The following is a 12,313-nucleotide window of genomic DNA, read 5'->3' as shown; positions in this document are numbered from 1 at the left end:
TAAAGTCCCATTTTAAAGACTTGAGTTGAGCATTTTCACAATTACCAACTTTCTATGTTGAAACTGGATGTGAGGAACAAGGTGTGGATGCGACTGTGAAATTGAGGACATTGCATAACTGTTGTCTAACAACGTGTGGCTGTCGAATCATTCTAAAAATGCACAAAATAAAGTTCATTGTATTTTCACTGTATTTGACACAGTATCCAAAACCACGAGTAATGCCCAAATTTTTCATTTTTTTGTTTCAAAAAGAAACATAAATGCAAAAGTTGGCAGCACACTTTGGGGGCAGAAATGTAAACAATCTTTAAAACTGAAATTTTGCTGTGAGTAGCCTGGGATTATTCCTCAATTCCTAGGGTGTCCTTGGTTTGAGTGATGTAAATGTCTTCATTGGATGGTGAGCGTGAAGGTGTGTGGAGATTAGGTTTTTTGTGACCATGTGGACCAATCTGTGAAGGTCCTATTTGGGGGCAGTTTAACAATTTGCTTCACTTTAATCCACTCCTGTAGAAAAATAACTCTAGAAATGTTCATGTTGGAAAGGACACGAACAGCTTCCTTAGAAGTTTACATTCACACAGAAACATATTGTATGAAAGCTCATAATAACATTTAAGACTACTCAGTGGAATTGTTACCGTCAGACAAAAGCCAGCATGCGAGCTGTGGGCTGCAGTAGTTAGCCGCGACCAGTTAATGTTGTTATTATTATTATTATTTTGCTAACAATTTTGGAAAATACGTGTTTTCATGTACGCCTTGTTATATTTCCACTATTTTCGGTTTTCTAGTCTTCTGCTAGCAGAAGTATTTTTTTTTTTTTTAAACTACGCTACGTGGGCGCACTGAGAGCTGTTTTCCCCATTAAATCAGCTCGGCGTCTGTGCTTAGCTGTAGGCCCGGGACAGGACGGAGGCACCCGGCTAAAGGCTAAAAGCAGCTCAGAGGCTGTAATCCCCGGATGAAAAACCATCATGGCTGCCACTCGCTGAGCTGTCAAGCTCTCCACAAAAGAAAAGGTAAAAAAAAAGAAAAAAAAAGAAAAAAATTCAGAGACTACTAGTTAAACAGCTACGGCTTTATTAATGATTTATTCAACCGCTCGGGTCTTTGTGCAGTAAAAAGTCGACGCGAGATGAATAAACGGATGCGGTGTAACTTTGTTGGCACGCTTTGTATCCCTCAAGTTATTCCGTCTTTGTAAGCTCTTCTGCGTCACGTTAATTCAAATCAGTTAAACGCCGCCTCAGTTTTAACAGTTAGCTTGGTCGCCAAATTAAAAACACTCCTGTTTGTGCGATAGTGGAGAGACTCGGGTGCTACGGTTTTGTCTAACTTTATTCCCGAGGCGGTCGTTGTCTCTACAAAGCGAGTCTTGTCACTTTGTTGTGGTCAAGTCAAACTGCACAATGGCCGCGCAGCACCCCTCTGTTTAATCTGCTAAAAAGTGCTAGCTCAGTCTATTCTTGTTTATGTGCGTCATTTATTTAATTTTTTGAGTCGAGAGGGATGTTTTTAGCTGCATCGCTTAGCATAGCACATATATGCTGGGTTTATGCAGCGCATGAAAGTTCATAAATGGAGCAGGTGGGTTTCCTGCACCTGGTAGTCGCAAATAGTTTATTATTATTGATATTATTATTGTACCATATGTGTAATTTTACATCCAGGTAGACACAGTTTGAACCATGGCCAGCAACAGGTGGACTTGTATTAAATTAGGATGCAGAGCAGGACAGTGAATGCAGCAGCTGTAAAATGATGAAGCACAGAGAATAAAGTACAGTATGACCAAATTGCTTGTGTTTTTTCTGCACTTTCAGAAATCTGGAAAAAAACAAAATAAAACCATGGATTCGGTGGGTATCTGCACAGCTACATCTGCAGGAGATAATAAACGGCGTACCAACAATAAGAACAGAGACCGCCACAAACAGCTCCACCTCAGGAAGAATGCCGTTCAGCCCCTAGCTATGCAAAATGAAGATAAGCGTGGACCAAAAAAGATATCAGAGGAGTGGGAGCAGAACACAGTGCGGCCTTCATCAAAGAAGCCCTCGCAGGAAGTGCCGCAAAGCCAGTGCGGGACAAATAACCATGGGAATGCGCTCCGGTTCACCTGCTCTCAGTGCAGTGACAATTTGGAATATGTTCCCAAAGACTTAATGAGACACTTTGAGGAAAAACACAGAGGGATTGCCCCATTTTTTTCCTGTCATGTATGTAGTTTTAGCACAGACAAGTTCTCCTATCTTCAGGTCCACCTATTAAGCCACAAAGACACTTTTTCTAGCTGCAGCATATGCAATGATGACATTAGACGCACATGGCCTGAATTCAGTGCTCACCTGACTGCGTATCACTGCCCAAACGGCAAATACTCATGTGAAATGTGCCAGAAATTCTCCACAGGTGATGTTAGAGTATTTTTAGAGCATGTGTACATACATAATTTGGACCTGGAAGGAGCCGATGATCTGTTGGTGCAAACAAAGGACGTGAATCAGCTATCAACTACTCAAAGGTTACACTGTCATCTCTGTGGCTTTGAGGCATCTCAGAAATGGTTGATAACTAAGCACATTAAGACTGCCCATATGTGCCAGAATGGCAACCAGAAGAAAAAAAGGAAGGCGGTTCATTCTCTAGCAATACAACCAAATGATACAATCCCCAATGTGAAGCCCAGAACAAGAAGTGCAGTTAGGGAAATGCGCTGGCTGACGCCGGACTGCCTTTCTCTGCCCGGGAAAGAATTCTTGGATAAATACTGCCATCTGTCAGATCCACAAACAACACTAGAGGAGACTCAACAGTTTCTGATGAAATCTGTTGCAGGAGAAACCGGTGACCAGAAATGGACCAAGGCCCTGAAAACTGTTCTGTCAAACATCCCGCAAGATATAAATCTTCTCCCCATGCAGGAGAACAGCATCGTGTCATCAGATCTTACTGTTCTGACGCTGAAGAACAAGATAACTGTAGCTCAGAACGGTGCTGCTTACGGCAAAAGGTTGAAAACGGTGGCATCGTCAGATAAGGAAGCTGAAAGTGCTGCTGGCGATGCTCAGTGCGTGGTCAACCAAAATGGATGTCACTCGACTTTGAACGAGTGTGCTCCGTGTCTGCATGCTGAAAATAAACTACATAATGATGTCTCGGCATCAGCCCACACTGAGCCAACGGAGTGCACTCGCATCCAGGAAAACCGAGAGAATCAGGAACTAAAGATTGTTCAGGAAACTGAAGAGCATATTAAAAAGCTGGAGGGGCCTGTTTATGGTGATGGCAATCATGTTTCCAGTGATCTGAAGTTGACAAAGGAGGCTGAGGAGCAAATGCCCAAATATAAAGTCATGCCAAAAAACAAGAGGAAATGTCGACGGCGTAAAAGGAAGACCAGGTTTAAAAAAGCAAATAAAAGGTCACCAGAGCTGTCCTTAAAGATAGTATTGAAAAAAAATCCTGTGAAGGACAAGCAGTGGGTGTCACAAACTTCTTTGTCTCCATCAGAGGGCAGTGGCCAGCATGGACTGCAATATCCTCATACGGCAATGGAGGAGACTGTACAGATTGTCCAAACCGTGTGCCCATTAGAAGTACACCAGAAGAAATGGACCAAAGGTTCAGAGACTGAACTCTATGACCAATTTGAAGCCATTAGCTCAATTCAGCAATCAAAGCCAAAAGAGGACTTCACTCCAGGATGCACTGCAAAACCAACAAGTTCTAGAAATATGACTGCAAACACGCCAGATCTACATGAAGGTTTGATTCCGGCACATCAAGAACTGGAGGGCGATGCAGAGAAGTTGCTGAACTTCATGGAAGTTGACAAGAGCATTTCAGCCCTTTGGATGAGTCCAACAAATCCAAAGGCTGGGTCAGTGACTGAAGCAAGCCTTGAGAATGTAGGGCTTGAGCCATCGCAGAATGGCAGTCGCTACCCTGAGTCGAATGATGAGATGAGTTCTGCTGCTGATGGAGTGACTCCTCAAACCAGCGCCCAGTCTTCCTCTATTTCCCAACCGGCTCTTCCAAAACAAGGTAAAATTAGAATTTCTACTTTCTCTACATAAAATGTCTGAAGATTTAATTTCCAGTGGCATTTTATTCCCAATATTTGAACTTTGAGTTGTAATTTTAAATATGGTGAGTGTTTTTTACTTTTTATTTTGCAGATAAGATGGGTTCCTGCTGTGGCCCATCTGCAAAGCTGAGTGATCGGAGCATTGAAGGGGTGAAATTTGGAGAAGTGCCTGTAGACTCCTTCACAAACATCCTCAACAAAAACCATTCACCTGCTGGTAAAGCCATCCAAGAAGAGCCCTCATCAGCCCCTGGCTGTCGGTGGCAGCCCGTCCCAAAAGATCTGGAGAGGACCTTGAAGTTGGTAGCCTTAAATCCCTCTCAGCTGGTAAAGCGTCCAACAGGAGACCAGCCTGTTGTAGTGCTAAATCATCCCGATGCTGACATTCCTGAGGTGGCCAGGATCATGGAGGTTGTGAACAGGTACAGAGGAGATGTGCAGAAGGTCATACTGTCACGCAGGACTCTGAACGCGCTCTCGGCTTTGAGCAGCGAGCTCCCTGCGGCAGACGACCTAACGGAAGCCGCGTGGAGCGGTAAAAACTCAGTGCAGGAAAGGTTCTCTTTGAAGTTCAAACTTCGCAGGCTGAGCAGGAAAAAGTACGAAATGGTCGGCGTGATGTCTCCCAGCAGAGACGTCGTGACGAAGTTTCGCTGCTGGTTTTGCGGCAGGGTCTTCACCAGTCAGGAAATGTGGCTGGCCCACCGGCAGCGGCACCTGATGGAGTGGAATAGGCCAAACTGTGAAAACTCTTAAATGTCGCACACACTGGATTTAAAAAAACAAAACAACCCAAAGCAAACTTAAAATAGTCTGGAAAAAGGTGAATTTGCAATAAGAGAACGCAATAATGGAAACCATTTTTATTTTTACGTCTAAAAGGTTGTTGTTGTTTTTTTTTCTTCTTTTCTTTGATAAGAATCAAGTCATGCTTCCTGGAGGGTTCACATTCTCAGGGTATTTTTACCTATTGTCTCTCCCAGTCTGAGTATCTTGATGCACCTCTTTTTGGAGATGAGTGATTATTTGTAAAGCCACAAGGAAGTGGCGTTGATAATTTTGTTCTTTGTTTGTCTTATTGTCTACGCAATAGCTTTATTTAAGGTGACATAAGTACACTGTTGTATGAAATCTTTATAGAACACTGTAATATGTATATTTGCCATACCATCTGTTTTACGGATCAGTTTATGTACGGGTAGGCTATACAGTGTGGTAGCTGTAATATTTATGTTTTTTGGAATGGGTCACAGGGACCCACAAGTTACTCAGATAAACCAAAACTGTGTGTTTAAAACAAAAAAACAAAAAAACCAAAACCCCAATAAGCTGTTTTATGAAACATTTATTTATGATACTTCGGTTTAGCCTTTATGTACTTCCTATATGCGTTTCCTCCCCAGGTCATTAGCAAAATAAGTGTATTTGCTTTTTTTTTCCCCCCTTTTGTGTAAACTCCAAATTATGTTCAAATATAGTATTAACTGCGAGAAAATATTTTGATGCATTTGTTCATGCAGTGGGAGCTAATACACTGAGGACTACTTTCAAAACATACCTGTGTTGTCATGTTCAGTGACAAATTGAGTTCTTAAAAAAAATCAAACCTAGATTTTTGAACTTAAATAGGCCTCGATGATCTGATCATGATTTTTATTTAATGAAATTTTTTTGGTCCTCAGTACATTTCCTCTGTTTGACTTGAAATGATGATAATCTTATCCTTTGATTGCACTATGAAAGCAGGATATACATTTCCCGTTACCTCACCTTATCAGGCCGAAGCCTATGACAATCTCAACCGGTGTCCTACTGTGGCTCGACATTTCCTCGTGCAGCCGTGATCCCTCAGTATTCACAGAGAGAAAGAGAGAAACGTGTGCCTGCTGTCTTGTGTTTGTTTGTGTCTGACTATTGAATGGATGTATGTATATAAACTGTGCATGAATCTCCGTTTCATAAGTGTGAATAATTCTTTTTCAGTTTAGCTTCTGAGATTTATAATTGTACATAGTTCTGCTAGAGGTACAAAATATTATATAACCTGAGAATTTTTCACAAAGTGCCTAGGAATTATTTTTATGCAACAAATGTACACGAGTGTGATAGCATTACATGTTGAAGAGAGAATAAATGGAAGACTTTGTAAGTTCCTGGTGGCATTTTGTTGTGACTGAATATACGAGACAAGAAAAGTTTTTTTTATTAAAACCAAATATACAACCTTGTAGAAATTGCTCTTTGAAGTATTGCTATCATAAACCTACTGCTTCCTGCTTCTTTCTGCTTACAGCAAAGCTGTCTCATTCCTTGATTCATTTTAAAACACTGTTTACCAACTGAGCATTAAAAAAAAAAAGTAAATAAAACATGAGTTTAAAAGTTCTCTGTGTCTGTGCTACTTCAGCTCTGCATGGCCAGCAGTGCAGGCAGGTCCAGTGTGCAGTCCTTCCACCATTGAAGAAGGGGAAAAAGATAATGGGGCTGCTGCTCCTGCACAACATCCTAACCACAGATTAAGGGTTGGGATGGGTTTGAATTTGTGTTGTCTGGCTCACACGCTTATTGAAATCCCATTGCGTTCTCCTGCGGTTTATTCTGAACCTGGTTGGTGACCCCTGTAGAGCTCAAAGTCCAGCTCTAGACACATTCTAGTATTCTGTGTACGTTATTTATGCCAATTCGGCAAGTTATAATTGTAGATTTACAGTTCAAGGTGTCATTGTGGACAGTAGAAAAAGGATTGCTTTTCACACACAGTTTTTAGTCAGTTCGGCAGAAATGCATACATAAAATCATATATCATATAGTGTCAGACCACTTGATGCTGCATTAGGTCAAAAGGAAAAAAAGAATTATCACAAGTGAGGAATTCTGTCAAGATAAGTTCTCAGAAAATTGGGGAAAGACGATTCATTATCAGTGTAACACTGTGATGTCACATCACTCGCCAGGGTGTCAATCTAAATAATCTTTAACATAACACGATGGAAGCATCCGTGTTGGTGAGGTTCTCATGCACGCCCGCACTGGGTGACTCCTGTGCTTGTTTTGAAACAATCAAGCTCTGCACTCGGGTGTGTTTCAAACCTGCCTTTTTAAGTGACAGAGCAACAGCCCCCAGTGACCTCTGTAAAGTCTGACAGCAAACACAGTGGACCGAGTCGCTCGGCACCAATCACTCTGCTGTTTGGAGTCACCGAGGGTCGCCTAGGGCTTCACTGGGTAGCATAACTTGGTGGCGTCTTTGGCATTGCTCTGACTGTCAATCAGCACCAGGGGGTTTCTCTGGTGGTTCTCAATGATCTTAGAGATGCTGCTGAAGTGCTGCAATGAGAAAAAAACACCCACAAAGGAGAATATTCTGTTAGACTAAAGGAAAATGTTTACAGCATTAGGATGAGTCTTGAGATCATTTTAACCCTGTCCACCACTGTGTAGGTCTCTGTGTTAGGACATGGCCTTGTCTTTATGCGTGCATGTTGATGCCATTTTTGAAAACGTATTTGAATATGGCACATTTTACAACGATGCTGCCTAAAGACAAAAATATATCTATTCCCAAAATGCTGACTTAAAGTAATTTAATTATATGCAAGTTTTTCATGTAGTTTTGTTACGTAAGTATAATGTGAAATGCTACATTTAATGGAATCGATTCCATTGATCAAGTGGAAGTAAAAGGTTCTTGAGGTTTGCAGGAGTTTTTCTTTTAAATCTCATGCTGGCCAGATCTCATGATGAGCAGGATTTCGGAATTTTCATAAGACTCTCATATCATTGCTCTTTTTTGGCCACAGACTTGTGGCACTATAAATTAATGGTAAGGGTAAATGGACTGGTACTTATGTGTTGCCTTTCTACTCAATTTAAGCAATCAAAACACTTTCTACAAGTGTAATTCACTCAGTCACACACATTCATACAGCTCTTATCTATGTCTAAGAACCTTTTTCTAACATTCACACACAAACCTGATGCTTTGACTAATGGACTGCGGATTAACCTACCAACAATCTGATTGGTAAATACTACTATCTACTATCTAACCACAGTGGCCAACTTCACGAATCACTGGATGACCCTTTAGGTGAAAAAAACAAGCTGACAGGTAGAAAGCGTTTTAATAATAATAATAATGTCTACAGTTTGTAGGCCCTGGGGCCAGGTGAGCTAAATGAACTTGTTAAAAAAGGCTTTAATATGGGACCTTTCATTTAGGAAGTTTATTCAAAAGGGAAATTTGCAAAAAGGTGATTCGTTTTTTAAGAAGACAGTCATAGTGTTGTTGTTTCTTTAATATGAGTCTAATAATTATTAATAAAGCAGGGTACCTTTCTAATTCATAACACTACTGATTAAATTGGGAAATCTTTTTGGTTTATATAGCTTGAAAAAGGAATAATTTCCCCTAGCTTTTGCCTGACACACAAGAGCCCACAAGGGCTCACAAGCCAATAGACCTCTGGTGCTGGTCCTAAGCCCAGATGAAAGGGTAGGGTTTCATCATCAGGTAGGACAGCCAGCACAGAACCTGTGCCAAATCAGCTAGGCAGATCATTTGCTTGGGAAAATGATATCTTTGGGTAAGACACAAACCCAAGTTGCTCTCGATGCATCCATCAGAGCATAAATGTGTGTGAACATTAGATAAAAAACACTTACGTAGGAAAACGCACAGAAAAATATGCTTGTGTGAATGAGGCAAGTTGTGTAAGGTGTTTAGGTAGTGTAGAAAAACACTATATAAAAAATCTGTCCATTTACCGTAAACGCTGTAAGTAAGCAGAAAATTTCCAAACATTTTGAAAAGTAGACGTTTAAATAACAAAATGAATTCTAACCGAATTCCCAGCTATAGCCACGTTTCTTTAGCATTTACTCTACTACTATTGTGCATGCTTACTATCCTCATCCTATTTAGAATTTCTTAAATGTGGGTTAAATGAAGCATAAAGTATATCTGTTGTTATTTATTGTACCAAGTAGTGCAGTAAATAGTAAGTTTTGTGGTATTTGCCACACTAATGTGTTACCTGTAAAGTGTTGGGCACTGTTAGTGTCACAATTCTGACAAACAGCAGCCTAGACAGGCATAAAAGGGCTCTTACTAAAGTACAGATACACTTAAACTGAACAGACCTATCAAAGACGTATATTTACCTCTTCCCCTTTCTTCTCTCTTCCCAGAGCATACTGCTGAGTGCTTGGTATATAGCGGATTGGGATGTTGTACACTCTGCCATTGTAAAACACCACTAACGTATACGGCTGCTGTGCGTCATGACCAGAGCTCTTTCTCACCATAAACGCTCCGTCCTGAAACAGAAAAAGCTCAGAGTCAAACCCAGATTGCAAAAATGACGGCTCAGCAGCTCTCTCTTCTCACCAAGAAGATTCTCACTTTATTCAAGCGAAACAAGGCATCGTCAGCAGTTTTTCGGTCGCACCCACTGGCATACCAGGGTTTCCTATAGATGTCTGCATCCTGAAATAAAGTGAAGGAAAATGAGGGTTACAAATGTATTATGAAAAACATCTTTGCAGTCTACTGTTTTAAGAGCACACCTTATCTTGATCTCCTGTGTCATTTTCATGAGGCTCTGCGAAAATAAACGGTAAGAATTTATGTCATTTTACATTGAAGTGCAAAATTCCCGTGTACGTGGATGTTAGACACAAGGGGGGCCCACACTTACTTGGGGAGGTAAACTGTGGAATAGGAATTCTGCAAGACAGAGTCCACAAACAGAGCAGATGTCAGTGAGTGCACAGTACAAAGCTGTGCTTAAAGACATTTTTTACCACTTACTTTGGTCGCTGAAAGTCCAGTGTAAAGGCTTTTGGAGGAGTCTTCTGTTCATTATGAGCCAAAGGCAGTGTTTTGCCTTGAAAAATACAGACATGCTGAAATTAGTCTGCTTACTGTTTAGGTATAAGTAGAAAATAAAGATAATTTTTCAGTAATCAGCAGTTTGTAAAATTTGTCAACAAAGCATTTTCAGTCTGTATATTTAAGTCCTTATAACTGGAATAGATTTAATGTGAAAAATCTGTAAATGACGGTAAAATCTACTACAGTCCAAATCGTCTGTCATTCTTATGCACTGTCTGTACTGCTCGTGTGCTTCTGCAATTAAGTGATAATGGGAAAGCAAGTGGAAACCACAGAGGAAATGAGATGTGTGCTAAAGCTGTGCACACAATTATGGAAGCAGATTGCACTAATTGGCTGATTGTCCAGTGTTTATTAAAGGCTCAGTCAGGTGTGGCTAATAATGGGAGTTAATTAAAATACTTACTTTCACAGTCCTTTGCTTTTAAATCTGGCCTCTGGAATGAAAGTCATATTTAGTATTTCTTTCACCGACATCAGTGAAAGTGTGTAATGTTGACAGGGATGAGTGTATTATATGAAAAACTAGACATTTAATCAGATAATTATAATATTCTAACATTGTTTGCATTGCTTTCATTTAAATTAAATTCCTACCGGTCCTAGAGGTGGTTTTGGTGACCTCCTGTGGAAAACAATGAAACGATCACTTATTCTATTCTTTGAGCTCATAGCTTTATGTTAACTGAAATAATGTTAGGGTAAGTGATGCTTACTCTCTGGGTATAGGTTTAGGTAGACGTGGAGGACGATTCCTCCCAGGACCTAGAAGAGCAAATACAAAGCAGTTATATGAGTGTATTACTGGGTTCCCTATACAGTATAAATGCTAGTTATGTCAGTATTTTTGAAATTATAAATTAGTCATTCCATCGTAGAAAAGTGATTTGTCACTTGAGAGTGGCGTTCTTTACACCACTGCATCTGACGCTTTTTACTTGGCCTGATCTTGACTAATACGAATGACCTGAACTGCAGCCTTTGATCCTGTTTGTGGTGTAATGCCTTTTGTTGCAGTTCAATGGATTAACTTACAGATAGTAAGGATTACAGTGGTACTCCTTAAAAGGTTTGTGCTTCAACTTTGTTGAGTGAAAGTCTAGTATCATATCAGTATTCAAAGGAGCTTGCAAAGAAAAGCGTAACAATGTGGTGCATGTTAACAATGTGGTGTATGCTGTACAGTGCAGCGAGGAATGCCCAGACCTCTACATCAGAGAGACCAAACAGCCACTTCACAAGCGCATGGCATAACATAGAAGAGCCACCTCCACAGGACAAGACTCAGCAGTCTATCTGCATCTTAAGGATAAAGGACACTCTTTCGAGGATGCCAAGGTTCACATTTTGGACAGAGAGGACAGATGGTTTGAAAGAGGAGTGAAAGAAGCCATCTATGTCCACTGTGAGCGACCATCTTTGAACAGAGGCGGTGGTTTACGACACCAACTGTCTGCCATCTATAATCCAGTTTTGAGTTACCTCCCCAGACGCCTTAACGCCCACTCACATCCTGGGCCATCTGACCTCAGGAATTCGCATGATAAGGTGGGGCCAGGTTTCACAATGAGTTCACCCGAAACCCTGGCTGATTGTGAGCCACACTCATTTTCACACCTTGGCTCAGGCGATTAGAGGATCATCAGGGGGACCTTTTGTCCCTCTGTGGGGGGAAACTCCCACTAGGTTTATATCTGGGACTCCCCACCATTTGACCTTAGAACTGAAGAAGCTTCTCGGATGAGAGGTGAAACGTCTTCAAGCAACTTAAAGAAGTCCAGACGCTTTTCTTTGCAAGCTCCTTTGACTACGATGACCTGGATGACCTTCACAGACATATCATATCAGTATGTTTGCGTCTGTAACTGTACCATGTTTGGGTGTAGCTTTCTACTGAGCTTGCTAGTGTTAGCTTAGCACTCAAGCCACCTGTATATGGAAAGTTCTGGCCCTAAAAACCAACGTGGCAGCAGCCAAAATGCTAAAATAAAAAATTTGTTCATAAAGGTCACAAAGACCTGAAAGCCCACTGATGACACCCAAAGTGTCAAAATTGACAGAATTATTTCCATAGCTAAGAAGCACCCATTATTTACACTATGTAGGCGGTGTAACATTGGAAAATTTTAAATTCAAGAGACACCTTCATTAATGCAAATACATTGGGTTACAACAAAGTGCTAACCTTTGGCTATACTAAAGAACAAGAAGGCCAGATCATACTTGCCAGAAAACTTCTAAAAGAGCCTGCATGGCACTAAAATCAGTTATTTGGACAGATTAAACTGCGATGAATTCGTATAAGAAAGATCAGAAGAGAA

General features: G+C 40.8%; 2 protein-coding genes across 4 annotated transcripts in view; one reads left to right on the top strand and one right to left on the bottom strand.

The window, feature by feature from the left end:
* The first annotated feature begins 411 nt into the window (after window positions 1–411).
* Window positions 412–6,444, top strand: LOC120741717 (zinc finger protein 518A). Of its 2 annotated transcripts, none has more exons than XM_040044737.1 (3): window positions 412–1,025; window positions 1,830–4,053; window positions 4,188–6,444. In XM_040044737.1, the coding sequence occupies exons 2-3, from the start codon at window positions 1,857–1,859 to the stop codon at window positions 4,850–4,852; spliced, it is 2,862 nt and encodes a 953-aa protein (XP_039900671.1). In that variant the 5' UTR covers window positions 412–1,025; window positions 1,830–1,856; the 3' UTR covers window positions 4,853–6,444. The 2 variants fall into 2 exon arrangements, with proteins under 2 accessions (XP_039900671.1, XP_039900670.1); XM_040044736.1 differs by lacking the exon at window positions 412–1,025 and adding an exon at window positions 1,043–1,593.
* blnk (B cell linker) overlaps window positions 6,280–12,313 on the bottom strand; it is a 25,151-nt gene continuing 19,117 nt past the window's right edge. For both annotated transcript variants that reach the window (XM_040044738.1, XM_040044740.1), the window contains 9 exons: window positions 10,709–10,757; window positions 10,590–10,617; window positions 10,399–10,429; window positions 9,909–9,984; window positions 9,796–9,824; window positions 9,665–9,699; window positions 9,501–9,584; window positions 9,260–9,415; window positions 6,280–7,423 (listed from right to left, as the gene is read on the bottom strand). In XM_040044738.1, the coding sequence (XP_039900672.1) occupies window positions 7,307–7,423; window positions 9,260–9,415; window positions 9,501–9,584; window positions 9,665–9,699; window positions 9,796–9,824; window positions 9,909–9,984; window positions 10,399–10,429; window positions 10,590–10,617; window positions 10,709–10,757 (605 nt within the window). In that variant the 3' untranslated portion in view covers window positions 6,280–7,306. The remainder of the gene's footprint in view (window positions 7,424–9,259; window positions 9,416–9,500; window positions 9,585–9,664; window positions 9,700–9,795; window positions 9,825–9,908; window positions 9,985–10,398; window positions 10,430–10,589; window positions 10,618–10,708; window positions 10,758–12,313) is intronic.

Source organism: Simochromis diagramma, unplaced genomic scaffold, assembly GCF_900408965.1.
Source record: "Simochromis diagramma unplaced genomic scaffold, fSimDia1.1 OVJJ01000486.1, whole genome shotgun sequence".
Classification (NCBI taxonomy): domain Eukaryota; kingdom Metazoa; phylum Chordata; class Actinopteri; order Cichliformes; family Cichlidae; genus Simochromis; species Simochromis diagramma.
Note: the sequence above shows the minus strand (reverse complement) of the source record. Positions and strands in the feature narration are given on the sequence as shown.